At 37.5% G+C, this 24,924-nt stretch overlaps 1 protein-coding gene across 3 annotated transcripts in view; it reads right to left on the bottom strand.

The window, feature by feature from the left end:
* Positions 1-598: 598 nt before the first annotated feature.
* Positions 599-24,924, bottom strand: part of LOC138171934 (ferrochelatase, mitochondrial) — a 57,390-nt gene continuing 33,064 nt past the window's right edge. For all 3 annotated transcript variants that reach the window (XM_069101491.1, XM_069101503.1, XM_069101495.1), the window contains exons 5-11: positions 21,600-21,734; positions 19,052-19,158; positions 16,023-16,121; positions 11,788-11,895; positions 10,204-10,368; positions 6,154-6,213; positions 599-5,625 (exon numbers count right to left, since the gene is read on the bottom strand). In XM_069101491.1, coding sequence (XP_068957592.1) covers positions 5,491-5,625; positions 6,154-6,213; positions 10,204-10,368; positions 11,788-11,895; positions 16,023-16,121; positions 19,052-19,158; positions 21,600-21,734 — 809 coding nt within the window. In that variant the 3' untranslated portion in view covers positions 599-5,490. The remainder of the gene's footprint in view (positions 5,626-6,153; positions 6,214-10,203; positions 10,369-11,787; positions 11,896-16,022; positions 16,122-19,051; positions 19,159-21,599; positions 21,735-24,924) is intronic.

Genomic DNA, 24,924 nt, shown 5'->3' with positions numbered 1-24,924 from the left:
CTCTCTGGCTCACGCCTACCCCAATTCCAACCACTGGTGGCCAACCTTCAGATGATGAGCTTCTCCAAACTTGGCTACATACATACAGCCCACCTTTAGGTCCGCACTCTTTCCCATGTGGAAGGACCTGCCAGAGCTTACTATTTACTGGCACGGTCTTCAAGAACCCAGTGTGACCTCTCCATTGCAATGAGTCACCAGGGTAGTACTTTAGAAATATATATACTTGTGAAAACTAAAGAAAATAAGATAGCATGTAATCAAGAGGTGGATTGTGTAAACACACACTGATCATCAGTACTACAGGATTTCTTAAAATATTTGATTGATCCCAAGGAAGAGAGAGACAAAACCTTGGAACATTTCACAAATTTGCATATCTAAGTCCTTCTAGTTTTTAATGTCATAAAAGTACAGCTCCTTCCTCCAAACTTCATTTGAATGTCTGGGATATGGAGGACTATGTGTGAGGCTCTATGTCCTCAGATCATAAGGTACTCTGGGTCAGCTTCTGTGTGTTTGGAAAGGAAAACTTCTAATGTCAAATGTCACCAAGTGACATTTTTTTAAACAAATGTCTCAGACAAACAAAAAGGTATGCTTTTCCCAAAAAATGTTTTTAATTCCAACATCCATCTCAATGGCAACTGATACAATTCATATAGACAATAACACGACATAAAAATGGAGACCAATGATATTAGATAAAACCATAATAATATTTTCAAAGATATCTTAAGAAAAGTAACATTTAAGGCAATCAAATAGGGAAAAATTGTTATAGTACATACGCTCTCACATATACATGTGCCAGAAAGAGAAACCTAAGAAATACAAAAGCAATCAGGTACAAATGTTTCATTTAACTATCAGTGCTCAAAAAGAAAGAACGCTAAAGTTCAACAATAACAATACAATAATAATTAGGTTTTGGATCTTATTGTTAAGTAAGATTTATCTCATTGGCTGGTTTATTGCAAAATCTTTCCATTTAAACTTATTTTATGAAATAAAACTGAAAAAAGTACACAAAACCTCACTACAACATGATTTCCCAGACTGGGATTTTGGAACAGCAGGAAGTGACTAGAATAGAAGAAAAAACAAATGGGGTCTAATTATAGTTCTGCTACTATTTATATATGATCTGGACAAGTCACTTAATTTCTATGTGCCTTGGTTTAAATATTTAAAGTCAAGTGCTGAAGATCTCTAACGTTTTCTTACTACAAGGCAATTATAGGGAAGTTCTAGAGTTGGGCTCTCGGAGCAGTCCTAGGGCAGATGGTGTTTAAAATTATGTTTTAGATTTGCAGATGTCATGTGAATAAACAACAGAAAATAAACTATAGTTTAATCGTTCAAAATGCTCTCGTGAGTCCATGTCTTTCTGATGAAAACTGAAAAATTAATTTTCATGGAGGGTTCTGAATCCTAAATTTAAACTGTTTTCTTAAAATCAGTTGAATTATTTTCCCCAACCACCATCATGCATCTTCAGGGTCAGAGCTTTTCAGGAAACACTTTCAAAGGAAAATTAGTTGAATACAAGAAGCAGAGGAAGAATGATGCCAAAATGACCTTGGTTTAGCAAGTCCAACAATCTACCAAGGGACGAGGATGAACTCTTGGAGAATTCTCCTGGCACAAACATGCAGATACACACAAACAGATATTTTGATGGTTGAGGCTGCCAGATGTCCTCAATTTTAAGGTACACCTCCTGATTTTTCCCTGTCCCCAGCTGCAGCTTAGCCCTAGTAATCTGGCTTTCTGCCAAAGCAACTGCCCTTGGGAGGAGGAGGGAGGAGCAGAGCAGAGAGGCGCTTCCCTCGCCTGTGAGGGTCCTGTGGTTATTCGGAACTCTGGGGTGGGTGAAGGTCTCCCCCTGTCCCTACTCACTGGTGTGCATTCTGATCTCACTACCCTCTTGGTTGAATAATATTTCACACATTTCAAACGTGTCAGGTCCTGAATATCTGATCTGAACACATCTGCAGCCAGTTGCACAAGCCACCTTACATATTTCAGTTACAGCTTCTTGAATGATACACACAAATCTGTAAAACTACACACACACACACACACACACAAGTGGCTATATATGTGTATATACATATGTGTGTATATATACATATATACATGAGTGACTATATGTGTATACATATATATATACACACATATAAAGTCACTCGTGTGTATGTGTGTGTGTGTAAAACCCTCACATTGTCTAGACCAGTGGTTCTCAAACTTTTTAAGTCTCAAGACCACTCTATGGTCTTAAAAATTATTGAGCACCCTCACTACTAAAGAGCTTTTGCTTAGGTGGGTTATATCTAATGATATTTACCATACTGGGAATTAAAATTTAGTACTGTCATTAAAATAGTTTTGACCTTAGGTTCCTAACCCACACTTTGAGAACCGCTAGTCTAGTTCTTGCCCCCACCCCCTACCCACCCCCCCCAAAAAAAACCGGTAGCTTTGTTCTATATGGCCCATCTGACAACAAATCAGCAGATTTGTTCAGAAAAAGAAGAGAAGGAAAATCTGTATTTGGGAAGTCAACTGAAAACTTTCAAATACTATCCCCTCCTTTTCATAATGTATCAATGACTTCTGTCTATAAAGAGGAGAATATGACTCTTGAGGTGCTTTAGGTACACAGTGTCAGCTCTAAATCAAAGCTTTAGCAATGTGGTGCCAAACATTCTCTTCTTTCCTTGTGCCTTTACCATAACAGTCGTGTATTTAAGAACCACTGTACAGAAAATGTGTGGAGAAGGGACAGAGGGCAATGCCCTTCTGGGAATTGGTAAAGTTTCTAACTTGTTTTAGTGCTGTACACTAATAACAAATTGAGGAGGAAGTTTATTACATGGACATTATCGATTTATTGTTATTAATTAACTACTTAATAAACAACAGTATTCTAGAGGGCAAATACTTTGGTAAGGCGAAAAGCAGAAAAGATTTTCAAAGCTAAGTTTTTCTCAAATGTTATAAAGTGAGTTTACTTTCAGTATAACAAATAATAAAGAGGTGGATGGTGGCAGTGAAACTGTATAATCATTAAATACGGGGCCTTCTAAGGAGGTTCTGTGCCTTACACTAATTTTGGCAAGCCAAATTACCTAATAATCACAGCTCTTTCAAACCTCCTAAGAAGTTGCTTCATCAGTTTAAAGTCAGTACTACAAAAGAAGAACTGGAAGTATTTTAGTGCTAATTACCCAGAGCAGACGTTTGTAATCCTGAAGTTGACAACTAAGCAAGCACTCTTCTCAAAGCCTACCTAATAGGCCCCCAAAAAACCTATCAATAATTTGATCCTACCAAACACTAGGCTTATCAAGTAGTAATTAAACAGCAATCAAGATTAATGTGTAAAAGTATCCAATACCACAGGAAAAGATCCAAATAAATGTCACCCCAATTCCTTAATACCGGAGGTTGGCCTAGTTCCAAATAAGCCCCAGGAATCTTGGTCCACACTAATGTCTAAGGTTCCTTGATCAACTGGCTAGGTTTCAAGGATAAACTGGGTATCCAGGTAAAAGGTGGAGGGTGGAAGAGCATGTAAAGGTCTTGTCTGCAGGAATTCTAAGGTTGTGGTGCTGCATCCATCCTGGACTATCTCATTATTCTTTAAATTCTCTATCCAAGGATAGGCCACATTGTAGCTATAGTTACAAAAGAGTTGTACCACAGTTTCTTGGGGTAAAATGAGGGGAATACTCCTCATTCTTTATGATGTGGAATTCCATAGAGCACCAGATTCCAAATCAAAGTTCAAAAAGAAGTTCTAAGCCATCAATAAACAGTTCTGCCATAGCATCCTACAGTTAGAGCCTAATCAAGTGCTTCTACTCAGGACAAAAAGTCCCCTAGCAGAAAAGCCAATTTCTTTTCATTTTTACCAAATGATCGAAATTCACCTGTTCCTTTTCTTTCTTTTTTGTCTTACTTCTTCCAACACAGCACTGGATCCTAAGTTATGAAGAGAACTATTACTAGGGCAACAAAAGTAGGAGGCATTTTTTTTCATTGCCTGAAGGTAATTTCCTTCCATTATGTCATGCTGATTTTAGGCAACATGAATTAAGCTGGTTCGATATCATCTAGGTACCTCCAAAGACACCTCACCGATGTCATAATATTTATCAACACAGCAAACCCTGAATAGTGAAGATCTATAAATCCTCTGAAGAATACTCCTACTTTCTAAACTTTTTTTAAAAATCAAACAGAGGAAATCTCTTTTGGAGAACATGAAGTGTTAGGCTTTGAAAGAAGGAAGGAAAATAGTGTGTATGCGGTGGACAGTGAATTTTAATCCATTTAAATCCGAACATATGAGATCTGACTATCTGACATCATTGCTGCATTTGGGGGTAACTCACCTAAGAGCTCATGCTTACAAAACATATCTGTCATTAAAAAATAATTAAAACATATCTGTCAAAACATATGTTACAAAACATATCTGTCATTAAAAAAATAATTTTCAAAATAAACTTATGCAGAATGGAGAAACATCTCAGACAGAAGAGAATTTGCATAGAAAATGCTCACTGGCATTCTGGGGGAAAAAATTTAAAATCAAAGTATTATCAAAATTTCTCAGTAACATCATCCCTCAAGAACATAAATCCCCAGAGGCCAGCAGGAAGGACCATGAGCATTCCTTATGCCACTGTAAATTTCCATAAAGTTATGCATGACAGATAATATATTTTTATGTTATTCGCAACTCTAAGTCTTTACCCAAAGGGACTTCAGAATCTCAGGGGATTTAGAAATCAACACATTTCACTATTACCAATGAAAAAAGCAATATGCAAAAAAGCCCAGTTTCATCGGCAAACGTCTGGCAAGTCATTGGTCATAGGCATCAGAACTCATTCCCAATGACATGGTACTCCTGCTAGGTCACAGAAAGAACACTGAGTAGCCTTCTTTTCAAGTTGGGTTTTTCATAATCAGACACACTTTTGATGAAACAAAGAGAAAAACAGATGAATGAAATGCAAACAGGTCTCAATCATCTCCACAGTCCATAAGGGATATCTGCATCTGTACTGCTGTAAAATTTCTTCGGTGAAGAAACCAAAATCTGTATTTAAAAGTGTATCTCTAGAATCCAAGAAGTCTTTAAAATCTATCTGTTTATTATTTAAATGAAACAGCCAACTGGCCATTATGCTAGCAATATTTAAAGAATGTCATTATACTTAAAAGAATAAAATGTGAATGTTCACAGCAAATTAAGTACATAAAAATAGAATTCCTTCTAAAGGGATCTTCAAAATCACTCTCTACATAATATCAAGCAAAGTGTACCAAAGGATCTGTCAACATAGTAATGTAATTTTGTTCCTTTACTTCTCCTAACATTTTTCCCCCAGATGAGATGTCTTTGGGGTGTCTGTGGGGTCACCCCAGGAAGTTCTTCTCCTGACTAATCTAACTGGCTTCACAGACCATGTGTCACAGCTGTTGATTAGTGAAGAAGGATTTTGTCTCCCTGCAGACAGGATTTACACAGAGTGGACAGCTTAGAGTTAACTGCTTGGAGCACATTTCATTTGATTTGATATGTGAATGAACCAAATCAGCCAGTGCCTGAAAAACAGATGATAAGAAACAAAGATTAGCTAGAACTGAAAAAGTGCACTCCGTCTAGTTTTCCTTTTGTGTTTGCCCCATCATCACCAGAGTGTTTTTTGGTTTGAGGTTTTCTTTTAAAGTTCATTCATAAATTCTATCAACTAAAGGCTATAAAGCTTTCCTTTTCTAGGAAACCTCAGCTCAAAGAAGGTTAAGACAAGGGTTAAAGGTGAAGACAAAAAAAAATTTAATTTAATTAATTTATAATTATAAATAAAAATTAAATACTCTCATCAAGAGCCTAAAATAATTGGCTTTTTTGGAAAGCAGATTTTAAATTAACCTTAAGTGCACAAAGGCACAAATAGGAAAATTGGGGATAAAAGGGGAAAAAATTAAGTATAGGGAATTCGATTTTTATTTTTTGTAATTAATGGGAACTCAAAATGTTTTAATATGTGAGAAAACCAACATTCTGTCGGAGTTTCTCAGAGGATTGCTCTGCCCTCCGCTCTACTAAGACAGCAGCAACACTGCGGATACCTTAGAGAACAATGGATTTCCATTAAGAGATTCTGTTCTTCTGATGTTTTCAACTCCGCACTGAATCAAACGAGAAGGAAAAACACACACACATTTTTATTTCTTATAGCTTTTCAAAAAAATCTGCTACAACCCAAAACAAGCAAGCAAAAAAACCACAGCCCACAGTACTGGCTCAGAAATGTCTACAGGCAGCTGTTAATTGAAAATATCGGACCTGGGCTATACGTTAAAGTTCATCCCCATTATTGTAAATGCCTCTCCAATTTCTACGTGCTATTCTTATCCCTCCCAAGGATTATATGTTTCTAATCCATTTTTGTTACCCTCAGAATATAACTATTTTTTCATTTAAATCTGTGCTTCATTCTTCTCCCTCCAGAAAAAATAACAAACCAGACACGGATTTCTAATACACAATTCCAACAGCGTCTTACGAGTAACTGCATGTCATTCTTTCTGTCTATCTTCATCTCTCATGTGACAAACACATTCAGTTATCACAGGTCTTGTTAAAATATATTCATTTAATTTTCTAACAATGATAAGGTTTGGCGGTCTCTTTCCGTTCTAAGTGCTTAAAAAATAATTACTGCAGCCTCTTCTTCAACTTAGAGGTAAGTTTAAATTCCATGTACTTAGGAGTTTTTTCCCTTAACAAGAGATGAAATAACTGAGTGCATAAAAGTTATATACCATGAGCAAAAAGGGATAGGGAAAGGATTTGAAATTTCAGTGGCACAGGAAATTCCATGTGAAGAATAGACATGCTTTCCCTGAAATTTAAAATCTTGGAGAGTTGGATAAAGCACTGAGAGTTTAGGGACTTGCCCCAAGTTAGTATGTGCCAAAATAAAACTTGAACTCAGGCCTTCTGGGCTCTGAGGTTGCTTGTCTAGCCACTATGCCTCACCACCTCTTTCGAGTCCTGTCATAAGCCTGTAGTCAAATCATTTTTCCCCTAGAATAGGTACAAGAATAGGAATAGGTACTACAATTGGAAAAAGAAGAAAAAGAATTCTGAAAATATTCACAAATCAAAGAAAAAAAAAAGAACTTACTGCAGTTCCCATTTTGGTTTCCAATGTCAACTAGCCTGATTCCCTTTTCCAGAAAATGCATGCATCATACTGTAATATGCAATAGCACCCTGGAGGAATGACTTCTCATAACCAATATAAATTCTAATTTTCAGTGATGATAGACCCACGATATGTTTCTTTCATATTAACCTGTTTCATATTAATTCCAGATTACCCATTTCTGTATCACAATAATAACAAACAGAAACACAATGTACTTTTGGCTAAGAGTAATTATAGATATTATCATAAAACTGAGTATAACCAATTTATAATGAAGTCTTTTTTCCTCTAACATATCAGAAAGAAAAAGCAAATTTACTAATTAAATAGCAAGTGTTTTTCTAGATCTAAACCTAATACAATTCAGAGTTGAGTGAGTTTTTCTGTGTACATATTCTTGAGTAATTAAGAATAAATCTTAAATAAGATTTGATAAATTTGATTGATCTAACCTCAAAACAATAGCACAGTGAATGTTGTCTATTTGTAAGTTAATTATCCAATTTGTAAAAGATCTAGGCCACCTGAATCTCTTTTTTCTTCCTCTGGCTACCTTCCTTTCTATCACCATTAATCAGTTCTAGCATCAATGGGGTGGGGTTGGGGGAAACTGCTAAAACTCACATCAGTCAATGCTACAGATAGTCCTCAATTTAGAGAGAGATTACGTTCTTAAAAGTTCATTTTTCACTTGCTTGAAACTGTGAACACCTATCACCATATAAACAATGTTATAAATGGTGGTGAGATGGTTTCTTTGTTCCCTTTTATGTACTGATTTAATTCCATTTGCCACTTATGTGAAAATCCGATTACTGAAATAATAAATATCAATGTAAGATGGACGTGAAATATTACTCAATTTTGAAAAAAAAAAAATTCCCTAACAAATTCTTGGTATAAAGTGCATTAGTAACAGGGATAATAAGGTTAAACACGAAAAATTTTCTACAGGCCTCATTTTGGCTCCTTACAGCCTTCCTACAAAGCCTTCTAACAGAGCTGGTGACAAACAGTCGTAGCGCTCTCCAGTATGTGAATGTTCTGTACACGTAAGTAGCTGTCCCATGGCGCCACATCAGGGGCTGGCTTCCCGTGTGGAAGTCCTTGAGAGTAAGAAGCATTACCTGAACTGCTGTGTTCCCCTCTCCCTGGCCACAGTGGTGGGAGGGCTGTGCCGTGCGTTCCCACTGCTATATGCCCCTCTCTCCATAAATGTAGAATGCATTTTCCCATAGGCTCAATGTTATAAATGGCGGTTAGTTTTCTCCAACTAGCCCACAAAAGCTTATTCAACCCATAACGCAGTTGAACTATAGTTTTTCTCCATAGTGACTGACATTCACATCCATCTTACATTACACGATGCTAATGATGGTATTTGTTATTTCAATAATCAGATTGATCACAACACAGTGGCAAATAGCTAATTAAGTCAGTACATAAAAGAGGTCAAGAAAATTACTAGGGACATGATTCTATGTTTAGTCCCACACTTATAAAAAACCATAGAAAATTTTAAAAGTCATATGCTTTGTAACACCTAATATAAAAATAAATTTTTATAAAAGTCCCAAATTAAATGACAGCATCAAGGAAGAAAAGGAATTATAGCACAATAAAACCTCACTAACTCGGATTAATGGAAAGATGCCTGAAAAGATTAATGAAAAGTCTAAAGTACTGACTTTCTAAAAACAGTGCAGTTTTCATATAATATATAGATTATTCAAACTAAGCTAAAAGGTGTTGTCCAATAGTTATCATTAAGTCACCTGCTTTAATGAGTAAGAATGTTTTTCATTTGCTAATATGATTTCAAATTATATTTTAAAGTATTATTAATGATTTTAAAGCATTTCCCCCTTCAATAATTTTTACACTATGAAATTACTATATGAAGAAAGGGCTTCATGAAGAATAGATATCTTCTTGAGAGATATCAACTCAATCCTAGTTAAAATCACTATTTTAAATAAATAAATAAATATTAATATTCATTATATTATATATCTTTATATTTCTATAAATATGTATCTATTTATATAAAATAAATAAATAAATTCTGAAATGGTAAGGATTCAGATAGAATCATAGAATCATCTCATCTTAGACTTGGAAGGAGTCTCTAGGGATCACTAGAGTTCACCCAGTTTGACAATCCCTGACTGAAACATGGGTCGTTTTTGTGGGCTAGTATCAGGGTAGCTAGGTACTGCAGTAGATAGAGTTCAGGACCTGGACTCAGGGAGACTCATCTTCCTGAGTTCAAATCTGACACTTACTTAGCTGTGTGACCCTGGGCAAGTCACTTAACCCTGTTTACATCAGTTCCTTTATTTCTAAAATGTGCTGGAGAAGGAAATGGCAAGCCACTCCAGTATCTCTGCCAAGAAAACTCCAAAGGGGCCACAAAGTTACAGACAGGACTAAAAACAATCAAACGACAACGACAAACTAAATCATGAATTCCCTCTAAAATGTCACTAACGAGGTCACAGCACTCCTGCCTGAACACTTTCCATAAAACGGAACCCCCTATCTAGTGAAACAGTTCATTTCATTTTTTTAACACCTCTAGTTATTATGACATTATTTTTTTCCTCCCAGTAGAGCCTGTCTCCTAGGAATCAAGAAAAATAAGCTCACTCTATCTTCTACACAAAAATCATTCAAGCCTCTGAAGACAGTGATCTTTTTTTATGTGCTTTTCTTTTTTTTTTCCATTGGAGAGCAACTGGGGTTAAGTGACTTGCCCAAAGTCACACGGCTAGTATGTCAAGTGTCTGAGCCCGCATTTGAACTCAGGTCCTCCTGACTCCAGGGCCGGTGCTCTATTCGCTGTGCCACCTAGACGCCCCAATCTTTTTTTAATATGAACAAATGCATACTCACACTTAAAACATCAGAAATACAGATATACACAGCAATGCTCGTTAGTGAAGAAAGTTAACAGGAAGCTTACCTCGTTTGCTAATTTCTGAGCATACTCAATATCTAGTTCATACAAGGTTTCAATATGATCACTGGTAAATGCTATTGGAACTAAAAGGATGTTCTTTCTGCCCCTTTCACAAAGTCCTCTGATAGCTTCATCTGTCTGTGGACCCAACCATGGTATTGGACCAACCTATGAAAATGAAACATTAGTGACAACATAAATACACTCTGATGTGACTTACACTGAACCATTCGTTTTGAAATCTGAATACTTAGCCATGGAGGCACAGATGGCAACACTGAAGGCAGAGGAAGGAGGTGAAAACAAGAAAGTGATGAACTAAAAATGGTAGGGGGTGCTGTTAATTCAAGGATTTGTTGTGTTTTTGTATGAAAATTCAATTCAACAAGCCTTGTGCCATTAATTAGCCCTCACCAAATTCAAGGCACCGTGTTAAAGGTTAGGAATACAAAAATAAGAACAAAATGGTAATAGAACCTAAACTGAACGACGAGCTGTTACCTGAGCTTAATGTGCCTCCTCTCACCTCCACACGTTTGAAAAAGCTGTCCTTGTCCCTCTCTGCTCTCCCTCCTCATCTCAAAATCCTTGTCATCCTTCAAGATTCAGCCCAAAGAAAACCTCCTTCCTGGAAACACCGGGAATCAGAGTACTGGGGCTCAAATGCCACATCTGACGCTTCCTACGTGTGTGAAGCAATAAGGGGATGGCAACAAACATTTATCAAGTGCTTACTACGTACCAGGGCTTTCCTCACAACATCTCTGTGAAGGAGACATTATCATTATTCCAATTTTAAAGAGACAGAGAAAGGTTACTCACCCAAGGTCACCCCTCCAGTAAGTGTCGAAGGCTACGTGTGAATTCTGGTCTTCCTGAATCTAGACCAGAACTCTCAGGCACTGTGGTACCAGCATCTATCAGGAAGACCAGACTAGATGGCCCCAGGGCCTCTTTCAGCCCTAAACTGAGGAGCCTATGCTCTCACCATTTCTTCACACTGTTTTTCCTCCATGTACTACCTCCCCCCAACCAGAACACGAGCTTCTTGAGAGCAGGCACCGTCTCACTTTCTATTTGTGTCTGCAGTGCTTAGATCCGTGCTTGGCACATAGTAAGTATTTAACAAATACCTTCCCATTGGCTTATTCATTCATTTTTCCTCAAATCATATTTATTTCCTGCATACATCCTATTCATACAGCCAATAAAATGTAAGCTCCCTGAGGGCAGAGACCATTTTTTTTCCAAGAATCTCGTACACTACCTTTCCTATAATAAGTATTTAGTAAATGTTTGTTGAATCGAAGTTTTGCTACAGTAATAAATTCCTTTAAATCAACAACCACATTGTTTTTAGTTCACTTTCTTTTCTTCTCCCTCTTAGTCACCTCCACAGTTATTTGTGTTTCCATGGTGAGTATCTGATTTCAAAATGATCAAGCCTATAAACACGCTGATATATGTGTCATGATCGATATTTTTAGCACTTGATTAGAGAATTGACTTTCTCTAAAGGTTGATGAACTAAAAATGTGAAAACACTAGAGAAGATTACACTCTTAAGTTACTGGTTCTGACACATACCTTGGATTGCCAGACAAGTCTATAAGGGTTGGAGTACCCCAGCTTCTCCATCACTCTTTGGACTGTGGCTCCTACCTCTTGAGGGTAAGGGTCACCTCGATTGACTACCTGTGGTTAAGAAATATTATGCTCTCAGGCACCAATAATATGAAGAACAGTCAAGCAAGATGTTCATGGGTGACCTCCAAAGTACAATTAAGGAAAAACTGGATTTGGTTTCTTTCCTTTAAAATTACAGAAAGGTCTTAATAATCAAGATTCTACTGTTATCAGAATTATTACCAAATGCATTCATTGCATATGCAAAAAAAAGTATGCCATAGAAAAGACGGATGGAAAAGGTCAATTTGGTATAGAAGTGTGAGTGTCCATCAAATATCTTTTGGAATCATGTGATATAAGAAGGGACCTGAAGGAAGAGAGGTATATTATTACATGAGAATTAAGGTACTAATTTACTTATGGCAGTACAGAAAAAGGCTTAGAGCTGATAGGAACAAGGTGAATGAAAGATGATGCAACAGAAAAAGAGCTAGATTATGAACTTAAGAACAAGGACTATCTTAGAATTATGCTTTAACCCTTTACACAACAGGTGTTCAAGAAATATTGCTGGCTGACAAAGTTTGTTATACATCTTTGGAAATGTTCAATTTGAGTTTCCTTTTAACTGCTTCAGTGATGGTTTCATACCAACAGACCATTTTGTAGAATTCAGAAATATCAAAGCTACCCAGAAAGCCACAGGAAGCCTGTGAACAGGTAAATAAGAGATCACTAGGCCGATATCCTCGCTGTCTCTCCTTCTCCTTAGGGTTGTTGCATCCAGTGACTTCACCAGGTTTTGACGTTTCACTTCCATTAACTTGCTTTCCCCAGCCAGCAATCCTCCCTGCCCCCAATATGCTTACCCCCTTAGGGAAATAGAAGGAGATGAAGCATGAATGTAAGAAGAGGGAAAATCTAACATCATTCAGGGGTTGTTTGTTTGGCTTTTTAAATTACGAATTGAAGACCTAACATATTAATTGGGGAAAAAAGAGAGCTGGGAACCTGTGGCCCTACGGTAGAAGTTTAAGTTCGGGGTTCTTGTGCACTATCCTCACTCCTCCACCTACAAAAGACAGAATGAGCTCCTAAACATGCTGGTCATTGTTGTAAATGGGCTCTGCCATGAGGAGCTTCTCTCCACAGTCCCACTTGCCCTCCCTGTCAGAGCAAAGGAGCACAGGGTTCCTCGCCGATGACCGGCAGGTGGCAGTAAAAACCCACAAGAAGTCACTGTGCCCAGCCCCCCCCTGTGCCCAGCCCCCCTGCCCTCTGCCCCCAAAACAAATCTGGCAGCAGAAAAACAACCACGGGGTGGAGGGGCTTATCATACTTTTGAAATGGAAAATATGCCATCTTTTAGGCTTCCTTGTGCACACTTTTAGCACAGAATGCTCAATTCTGAACTGGTGACATGGACCTCAACATCTTCTGCCTGCAGGCTTCTCCTTTACCATTCAGTAGTTTTATTCTTTCTGAACTCATTATACCGTATTTTCTGTAATGCCATATTTACCAGGTCAAGATGTCAAAGAAAAGGCCTCTTCTCCTTCCAGTGCCTACTGACCATTTTAAAAATGAAAGGCAGGCAATTTTTTCCTTTGTCTAAGAATCAAACATAAAGTGAGCAGAACCAGGAGAACTTTGTACACAGTCACAGCAACACTGTGTGATGACTGACTTTGATAGGCTCAGCTCTTCTCAGTAATGCAGCAATAATCTACGACAACTGCGAAAGACTCATGACGGGAAATGCCATCCACATCCAGAGAAGGAATTATGGAGTCTGAATGCAGAGCAAAGCAGACTATTTTCATTTTTTTGTTGGTTTTTTTGTTTTTTCTTTCTCATGGTTTTCCTTTTTTGTTCTGATTCTTCTTTCACAACATGACTAATGTGGAAATATATTTAACACAATTGTACATTGTTACTAATATCAGATTGCTTGCTGTCTTGGGAAGAGGCAAGAGAAGGGAGGGAAGGAGGAAAATTTGGAACTCAAAATCTTACAGAAAGGAATGCTGAAAATTATCTTTTTTTTTTTTAATTTATTTTTCATTATTTTTTAAGCAATCAGGGTTAAGTAACTTGCTCAAGGTTACACGGCCAGTTATTTCTGGGTGTGGTGCTGAGTATCTGAGCCCGGATTCGATCTCCAGGTCATCCCGACACTGGGGCCGGTGCTCTTACTTGCTGAGTCACCTGGCCACCCCTAAGCAAGGGGTTAAGTAACTTGCTCAAGGTTACACGGCCAGGTGTTTCTGGGTGGGTGCTAAGTGTCTGAGCCCGGATCTGATCCCCAGGTAATCCCGACACTGGAGCTGGTGCTCCCACTCGCTGAGCCACCTGGCCGCCCCGAAAATTATTTTAAATGTAATTGGAAAAACAATACTATTACGTGTGAAAAGAAAAGAAGAAACATCAAACATAAACATTTGCTAAGAAGTAAAACAGGCACTGAAAAAGGACCTTTAGTGCGTATCAACAGATTTTTAAAAATTCATCATCCCAATAAGAGTCTTGTCAGCCCATAAAAATACATTCTAGCCATTTCCTCTTACCAAAATGAAGGTAATGATTCTTTCCAGAGCTAGAAACATCTAAGATGCACAGATATGGAAGTAACCTTAGAGAATATCTAATCCAACCCCCTCATTCTACAAAAAGAGGAAACTCTTTTGAGCTCCAAAAAAATGAAGTGACTTGTCCAAGGTCATCTAGTTAATGGCAGAGAACCTAGGGCTTCCAATTCCCAATCTAATATTCTTTCTATTTTGCTGCCACTTCAATAAAAATGACATGACACTAAGGATCAGAACTCTATCTTTACATACAATTAGTTAAAGAGGAGCAGGGGAGTACTGGATTTGGAATCAGAAAACCTAGATTTAAATCCTGACTCTACCTGTGTGACCTAGGGCAAGTCCCCTGGCCTGTGTTGGCCTCCATCTTCTCATCTATAAAATGAGGAGGTTGGGTGACATGGTCTTTAAGGTGCCACAGTTACCTGCTAACAATTCGTTCTTTTTTTTTGGGGGGAGGTCAATTGGGGTTAAGCGACCTGCCCAAGGTCACACGGCTAGTTTTTGTGTGTGTGCTAAGTGTCTGAGGCCGGACTTGAACCCAGGTCCTCCTGACTCCAGGGCCAGTGCTCTATTCACTATGCCACCTAGCCGCCCCCTAACAATTCATTCTTATTAAAAGCTCTTGCATACCCAGCCTCCTGCCTGTTTGTTACTATCTTTTTTTTAAACGTTAACCTAACTTCATTAAGGTCAGAGGTCATGTTAAAGTACATGTATGCTTTAAAGGTTTGGGGGGTTTTCTTCTCCCTTTAGGGAGAAACTGATAGATAATATATGACATTCCCAGGTAAGAAGAGCAAACTACAGCCACACATGGGAGATAATGGAATTTGTGTTAGCTAATCTCTGTGTCAGGTCTTCTTTCCAAAAACGAGGCTTTAACAGCATACCATTTGCTTGTCACAGATATTTCATATTGTCTGACTACCTTAATTATTCTATTTCACAAAGAGTTCAAAGTCCACTATATGAATACTGGAATCTCTGGAATCAGAAGCTCCTGCTTTTTAAGCAGAAGAGATGTCCTGATAAGCAAAGAATCCACTAGTTACCACATGCGAGATGAAAATTATAGGAAAGAGGTGACTTTAAAAGGAAGGCTGCTAAGGGCTCTGTGAATAACAAACAGCTCCTTCTGAAACAAATCTTCTGAGAGTGAAGGAGGAGTAATCCAAGGGCTCAGGTCTGGCCGCCCCATTCAGCTCTGCCAGTCTCAGCATTCTAACCTGAAGCTCAACTGCCTCTCAACAAAGGGTCAAAGGGAAATGGAGCCTCTTCCTTTTTCCCAGTCTCCTTGATCTATGCTTCTCATTTCCAAAGGATGGTGCTTTTATTATCTATGACTACATATTAAGAATATCCCTAGTCATGGAAGATGTACATTGACAAATCTGGTTATTGACAGTGAAAAAGAATTTATTTTCGCTCTGACAGATAAGACTGTTTTCAATATCATCCTTTGCCCGTAAACATAGGAGCTATTAAGGGCAAGCTGATCATATAAGTTTATAAAATGCAGGTAACAATCACTAACCACAAAAAGGAGGCAATATTATGTATAAACTTCTCCTTGATTTTACACATATTCTTTTTATGACTTACAGACATTGGCAGTGAGTGAGCAGAGAAAAGAATGACCACGTCTCCTCTCTTCTCTGGAGGAAACAGGTCCAGTTCTTTCTGTACGTGGTCTACAAAGCACTGTGTAAATACAGAGGGAAAAAGAAAGATGTAAGAAAGCCAGCAGAAGTGAAGCAAACAGTTATACCAAAATGTAATCAGGGTGACACTAAACCAAAAAAAGGTACTTTTTGGCAGCCAAAGGTACCATCTTTTCTCCTTTAGTTCATCATCAAAACAGCTAACAACGGTTTTAGGGGCCTGGGGAATTTGATGGGAAACTTCTAAAGCTCACTAATGGCTCACTGAAAATGTACGTTCTGTGTCTGCTTCCCCTCGGGAGGCACAGGGCACACTTCCAGATGGAGAGGAAACACATATGGGGAAGAGAAGTTGTTTTAAGATCTCTCATTTGCTCAGTTAGCAGGAAAATAGCTTACCAGGTCTTTCTAAAACTTCCTTTGTTTGGCTTTCAGGCACATCACATTAAACTAAAATACATTAGATGGAAATAAGAGTAGGAAAAAGCATGAAAATGCTGTTCTATTTTTATGACATCTTTCAAGGCCAAAGTCAGTCTCCTTATAAGAAGTTAGTGTTGATCCCATCACAAACATCAGAGGAAAACGATGCATAGAAATCTGCCAACTTATACAAGGTCATTAATAAGTATCAGCCTCCTGACTTCAAGTACAAAGCTGTGTTCATTCCAATTTTCAATAAGAAAGTACAACTTCCTTCTTTACTTTTATCATTTATTTGTTCCATCTTTTAAGTTGGAAGGCCAATTTACCAAAACAGTGTGCATTGTTGTAGTCTATGTACCTGTTCACGGTTCGATGTTCCATGAGTTAAACTCCCAAATATATACTGAGGTGTGTAGCCCCCTTTCCAGAACCTCTGAGCACCATTAGGTAAATTACAGCTTCAATGTAAAAATGTCCCAAAAGGCTGGAAGAATTAATGCTCCCTTTTCAATGCTCATTAAGTGCCTCCTTAAAAAACTTGCATCACAAGGCAGAACCTGCCACAGGCAGTAAAACAGAAAACCCCTTCACAGTATTTAGAGCTCAGGCAGCCCACATAAGCCATATCTGTGGCCAGAGGGTTAGGGAGAAAGTCCTCTGCAAATTCTATTTGGGAGCTGAGAAATGGCATCAATATTATTGGCTCCATCAGATTAAGCCAGTGTATGTGTATATATCACACACACACATATGTGCATACATATGTATATACATATAGGTAAAATTATTATTTTATTTTGTTATTTTTGGGGTAAAAACCAATTAGGTATATACAAAACAAGAAAACAGGTTTTTACTTTTTTTCTGGCTTATGTTATCATTAAGTCTGTTATTTCATTCAGCTTGCTGGATTTTGTTTTACTTTTTCTTTTCTGCTGAATGATCCTTAATACTAAAAATGAAATCTATTATGAACTAGAATGTCAAAATCATCTCCTTTACACCATTTATGGAATAGCAAGTGATGTAAATACAACATTATCATGGTTTAAGATTGTCTATGCCAGGCTCAAAGTTAAAAAGAAACAGAAAAATACAAGTGCCATTCCAATCACCTAAAAAATTCCAGTGGCAGCATTTTCTATATGTGCAATCCAAAAAGAAAGAAATCCACAAAGAAAGACAAATGCTACCCCTAGTCTTCAATGACACTGAGGAGTAGGGCAGCCAAATGCCTCTGAAACTCCCTTTCATTTTATGAACAGAGACTTCCTCAGTCAAGAGACCTTTCCATCTTTTTACTTCCCCCCTTTTCAAAGAGCTGAATTTTAATGCAAACCTAATTACTCACTAGATGAGTGAGGGCAGGCAGATGCTGCACAGATCCCTCTTTTCAGCTCTACTACCACATGTCTGTCTTAACTTGAAACGCCCCTACTTGCAAAATCACAAACCTCTCCAGAGCAAAGGCAGAAGAGACAGACAGTCAGGGTTCGTGTTCGTGTTCGTGTTCAAGCTAAACACAACAGAACCCTCTACACATAGTCGGGAAATCAGGTATATAAAACCGTCCTTGTGACTAAAATCAATCTCATTCCTTTTATTTCACTTCTTAAAATGGTCATCAAGCTGGAGTTTCTAGAGATGAAGTGTTATTATATTAACCTATTGCATCACCTACAACATGACCTAAAGGGATATTACACTCTCTAAGGATCCTGACCCGAATTCACAATGATGCTGAGCACCATCTAGTGGTTATGGATTTTAAATAGGAAGTCTTTAAAAATATGTGCTAAATGGACATTCTTCCAAAAGCTAGTGAGCTTTCCAACAGGCAATAGCTTCCATTTACAGAGCAAAGTAGAACACATTTGCATCGTGTCTGGTAATAATTATCAATAGCAACATAGGCAAATAAAGTCGAGCAAGTTATGCTAACACAAAGGATTCTAAGAGGCTGGCTTAAATAAGTCTCACTGCTGTCAGGTGTATAATCTGTAACATAGAATGGAAACTAGTAAAGAATTCTCTATCTACTGAATCACCAACACATACATGCTTTATCATGGTATGTCCTTTAGAAGCAAAATCATTATAATAAAATGTTTTGCATAAGGGCCCAGTGATTTTATACACTTTTTTTGGCCACAGTACTCAAAGATGTTGAAGATCCACACCAACGAAAATACAGGTATATTACTGAACAAGGAAGTCAGTTAATGAACATTTATCAAGTACCTACTTATGTACCCAGCATTGTGCTTAGCAACAAAGAAAGGCAAAATAGAGTCCCTGCTCTGGAGGAGCTCACAATTTATTTATGACTTAATTAAGTTTTTTAAGATAAAAGGGCAAACATGTCATTATTTCTATGCATGTCCCCAATAATAAAACAAAAAAACTAACAGGCAAAACGCCCAGAACATAACAATTGATGGAATTAAAACTCAAAGAGAAGGTCATGCAAAGCAAGCAGAGATAAAAACTTTGTTAACACCAGCAACTAAAGCTCCAAACAATGTTAACAATCTTCCATTTTACCTGAATGAAAAGAGGATGGGTAGGCCATCTGTCAATAGTACTCCACTTCATCTTTGGTTTCTTCCCAACTTTATTATAGTATCGATAAATAGCATTTAAGCTACTACCTAAAACATATAGGTAGGCAATTAGTAAATTTTTCATCATATGAATAAATAACAGGTTTATAGGGTCAGTAATTATAAGTGCTATACCAAATTAGTATAATTATAATCATTTAAAAACTTCAAAATACACATAAATTAAATTTCAAGGAAATGAAGATTAATAAAAATGTTCAGTTACAATAGACTTTCATTGTTTACAGCAGACTTTCACATTTGTGGTCTCTCCCAGTGAAAAATACCATTGTTAAGGTTTAGTTATTTTCCTAAAATAGAGAGCACTTTCTGAGAAAGCACATCGGCATTTGTGAATAGTCAATTCACTAAGAAAAAGGGCAGAAAAAAAAAAGAAACATAGAAGCCTGGAATAAGTCAAACCAGTCCATCTTTATGTACAGGTACCCTAATAAGAAGTTTGTGTATTGTTCTGTGTTGGTACCATATATTTGTGCTGGAAAACATGAAGCTCCTCCCCTGACCCTCAAATTGTATGGCCTACCTTAAAATGATTCTTCCTTAGCCTAAGTGAACAGGCAATGGGGCCAAGGGTTAGACACATGAGACTGAAGGACTTCAGAATCTCTCTCCCAATCCTAATGTGATACTTGTGCTGTGACCTTAAGCTGTCTCACACCACCAATCTATTGATCATTCTAAATAAAAGAACTACAAGAAATGGAAGGCATCCAATTGAAAATGCTAGACATGGCAGTGTCATATTTTAATTAAAATTTACTCAGGCCAGAAAAATAACCTACAAAAAAAGCAAGCATAATGCATGAAAGCAGGGTGCCACTGAATAGAATTACCTAATTTAAACTAACAGACCCAGTGCAGGAGCACTCTCTCCTAAAATATTATCTGGCAGTTATCACCACAAGTACACTTCAAACAAAATGTACAAGTGTGTGTTAGTCTGAGCAAGAGGGAATAGCTACATTAGCTCTTTTAGATCAGCACCATTTAGCGGACAAGATATAACTACGTGAGAAGGGGAAGACATAACTGAAAGGGCTGCTTGTGATCAATACATTAGGAATTAAGACATTATGGTTCTGCCACAACAATGAACGTTTAAAAGATACTGTGGGTGAACAACACCCAAGTGGCCCAAAAGAATTAATGCACCTTCTGAGTGCCCCACACCTTAGAAGCACAGGCAGCATGCTTCATGTGATTAATGTTCTAAAAATACTGAGTATAAATTAATTTCTATGCATGCACTAAAAGACGTAGTTATTTAAAGGAAATCTGTAAAAGGAAACCTTTTGTTATTTAAATAACCAGCACCTAAATTTACCTGCTTTATAAGTTTGGATATCTATATGCTGAATTTTCTTAGAGAAATGCAGATCTGTAGTTTATTGAGTGAATGAATGTAGCATAGATTACTCCTCTATGAAATCTGACCTATTCACCAACAAGATTCCATCAGATATTCAGAAAATGTAGTTGGAAATTTTCCAAAGAACCTAAAATTTGACACATTTGTTCATCTAACATTTATTTCTGAGGATCCAGGTATTTTTAAATGAGTGACTAGTTCTTCAGAGGCCAGAACCTCTTAAACTTCTTCCACCAGAGACCCCTTCTGGAGTTTCTGGCAGCATTCATCCCTTACGTATCCTGGGGACATGTGCAATGCAAAGTGCACGTGCTGTGTGTTCAGAACCAAGGCTGCAGTGAAGCTGTGTGATGGCACATAGGCAAGATCACTGCCAGAAACACCTCGGATTCATTATGCTTTTGATCTTTAATTAATTTTTGATTGTTGGGCATTCAGCAACCTTTGACTGTTGCCAAATTTTTCACAACCCCACAGGGTCACGACCCACAGTTTAGAAAGCACTGCAGACAGTTAAAATGTAGTCTTGGCAAGAGTCTATTTAAGGCAGAGGGTAAACTTATACTTTTTATGCCCAGCAGCTTTAGAGCAGAAAACCAATCAGATAACCTCCAGACAAGGAAGCAAGATGCAAGCTTTCACTGTCCTCCTGTGTGATGGCTCCGTAAGAGACAAAAGTGACCCACAATGAATGAATTAGAGATTTCCCAACATGGAAAGCTTAGGAAACGTGAAGCTGCACTACTTTCACAATCCAAAACAATGACAAGCATGGGCATCTTTTCTTTGAAAACAGAAATAACTATGTCTTTGGCTCCCCACCGAGTTGGAAATGTGAGGAAACCAAAGAAGAAAACAACACACAATTATAGAAAGCAGTCTAAGGTGCATCACTAACTACGCTCTATTCACCGCAGTCCAAGCAATAACTCAAGCGAGAGATGAACCATGAGATTTCAAACAGGCTGACCTGAACTCTTTCGTTTACATCCAAATCTTAAGTGATTTATCCTTGCTTTTAGTATTCTGGCTTGCAGGTACATCATACTATTTTGGCTGGGAAATATTTAGTCTCCTGTTTTAAAAGAGATGCCCTTACCTGTGGTAGAGCAGCTGTACTGTGGATACTGTGTGAAAGCAATCGCCCTGTCAAGTCCATCTTCCTCCATCTTTTCAATTGCTTCTTCTGTTAAAGGATGGACATACCGAAATCCAATGTAATATTTGTGAGGAGCTATTAAAAAGTACAAAAGGAGAGGAAAGAAAAAAATTCATTTTTTCATATTACTCTGTCCAGAATGTAATTCTCATAACTTAAAAAAAATGTTAATATAATTTCTGTGATGCTGAACATTCTAAGGTATTATCGTATTTCTTGTTGATTTGTACTTTCTGGGAGTAAAGTACAATTTTAATAACAGTTCTTTCAATTCAGTTTTTCAGTTGCTTGCCTGGCATTAGCTGGGACAATTAGTGCATATAAATAAACACAAAAATAAGATGTCAAATTCCAAATTGGTCAATGTCCACTGATAATGAATGATTAGAATCACCACCACAATTTAGTAAACAAACAAAAAAATTTAGTAAACGCACACTGTGACTAGGTGACAACGCCCCTGATCAGAATATCACTGGCATTAGTATCAATAAATTGACAAAATTTCAAAATTTTGTCAATAACCATGACATCTGCCAGGAATGCTCTGGGTATTCTGCTGCTATCTCTTTTTATTCTCTCTCCATCACCCCTTTCTTACTACTCCAGGGGGTCCCTTCTTCCTCATCCTTTTCTAAGAGAATACAAATAACGCTTTCATAGCATTCATTTTAAGCTTACGTGTGCAAATTTCAAGTCAATCAAGGTGACTTTTCAAATGGTTAGAAGGAAAAGTATTTAAAAAGAAAACATAATAAGTAATTAGATTGCAACTGGGAGCATTAAAATTAGACCCTAGGAAATAACAATGCTCTTGTCCTACTTATACAAAAATCTACTAAAAAAAACTAGGTATAAGAATTGCCAGGAAAGGGAATTAAGTCACCAGTTGAGTCTGCAGAATATCATTCTTTATAGATTGTTGTGAGGAATCCACTGCATTGAAAGAACAGATGATGCCCAATATCACTCTGCTGATAGCTGGGATGGAAGGGCAAAAGGAATAAATCACTTCAAGATGCCCTGGCCAGTTGTACATGTTTGTGACAGAGAACTTGGTAGAGTAGAGGGCACCTGAGTTCAAGTCTGGAGCCCTGGTTAGTAAATGAGTAACAGTATGACCAGACCTAAGTCACTTACCCTCTATGAACCTGAGCCTTCTTATCTATAAATGACTAATCACATTTGCACAACCTATTTAACAAATAGTTGTAACAACGAAATGAGGAAATGCAACATGCATCATCACTAAGAAACACTATAATATAAGTGACAATCATTTCTTTCAGTCAGAAAACATAGTGAGCTGCTGTTCAGCCATACCCGGAGAAACTACAATGTAAGATGAAATACGAGTAAATGACTGTTCTAATACCACGTAGTTAATGAGGAAGCTAACTGTCCTTTTAAAAAAAATCAAGTGCCTATTTTTCAGTTACTCCAGATGATTTCAAATGTTACATCCCAAATTTATGTGGGATTTGCTTTCTAATCTGTTTTTCTACAATACAGTGATCAACTTGACATTGTAAAGTCGCTACATGTTGCAGGCCATCAACCACTTGCTAACATTTTCTTTTCACCTGCCTGGCATCTGAAAATGGTAGACCAAATATCTGAGGTCAGGGAGTTCCCCAAATGATGCAGACTAAATGAGGTGTGGAAGCTGCACTGACAGATAAAGTCAGGGTGGGTAACCACATATTGAAGTTAGAGAGAGCCAAATGCTTTGGAAAGAATAGATAATGCTTCCTGAACCGTCAATTTAAAACTCATGAAAACCTATTTTTTAAAAAGTGACTACGAGATCTCCTCAAATAGGCTAGTCTAAGAAATTACAGTGAGTGTTAATCAAATATAATTACAGACCCTGAACAACATAGACTGGCTTAACTTTGTGAATGTTACTGAGGGAAATGGGAGGAAAATATTAGAAAACTCACAAATGTTAATGAATATTAAAATGAAATAAAACATCAGTTAAGTGACTTGAGAACCAAATAAAAATCTAACCTTTAAACTATTTGATCTTAACTATGACTAAGAAATAAAAAGCAAAGCAAAAAAAAAAAAGAAATAAAAGGCAAATAAACTGAATTTTTATACAATGAAACCATTAATTGAACTTTTAATTTGTAGGGGTGGCTAGGCAGCGCAGTGAGTAAGAGCATCGGCCCCAGCGTCAGGAGACCCAGGATCAGTTCCGGCCTCAGATACTTGGTACCCACACAAAAGTAACTGGCTGTGTAACCTTGAGTAAGTTACTTAACCCCAATTGCTTAAAAAATAAATAAATAAATTTTAATTTGTAAATTATAATAATTTTAACAGAATATAATTCTTTGAGTAAAAAACTAGAAATAGTATAATTTGCTATTTTTATGCTTAACGATTAGTATGTAAAGTAAACCAATAGTTTATTATTGCACAACAGCAGCTTTTTCATTGGATTTTCTTCTTTTGCTAATTAGTTCCTTATTATTTGGATTTTCTACTTTTCACCTATACTTGAAACAGCAGAACATTCCAAGGGAGAGTCAGAATGTGGCATGTGCCAGCAAAGTCAAACCACTTTGATCACCACCTCCCCTTCAAACTGACAGAGGCAACCCAAGACCCTGAGCCCAAGAGCCCTGGCCACCATCCCTACTGCAGGGCCAGCCCCTGAAATCATCATCTCATTAAGCAGCCCCTAAGAAAACGAGACCTACAAACTGCTTCTGCAAGAGCTAAACTCCCCTCCCAAGTACACCTCACCCCTAATAACTTCAGATGCCAAACATATAGAAAGTCCTTGGCACTGTCAAGTGGGTCAAAGTCAGAAACAGATATGTTTTTATCAGTGGAAATGACTTTGAAGGTGTGCTGGCATCTGCTTCCTGACCACTGCCACCCCACTGGACATTTCTATCTGACTTGCAGCTGAAACTACACATATGGCTATGCACATGTACATGCACATAGATACTATGTATGTTACACATGTACACACTTATGCTTGTGTTACATGTGTTGTACAGACACATGCATACATACATATGTATGTCTGTGTGTGTGTGTAATATTGTCTCACCTAAAATACAGGAGTTACCTAAGAGCAGAGACTGTGTTTGCCTTTTTATTTGTATCCCAGTACTTAGCACAGTCCTTTGCCCATAATAAGTACTTAATGCTTTTTCATCCATTCATTCATTCATTGACCCACTAATGATAACCACACAATTTGTTCCAAAGATTGAGGAATCTGAAAATTCTGAAAACACCC

The sequence above is a fragment of the Petaurus breviceps genome, unplaced genomic scaffold, assembly GCF_028583685.1.
Source record: "Petaurus breviceps papuanus isolate PSGF00001 unplaced genomic scaffold, PetGlider_PUasm1.0 128, whole genome shotgun sequence".
NCBI lineage: Eukaryota > Metazoa > Chordata > Mammalia > Diprotodontia > Petauridae > Petaurus > Petaurus breviceps.
The sequence above is the reverse complement of the archived record's forward strand: the minus strand, read 5'-3'. Positions and strand labels throughout refer to the sequence as shown.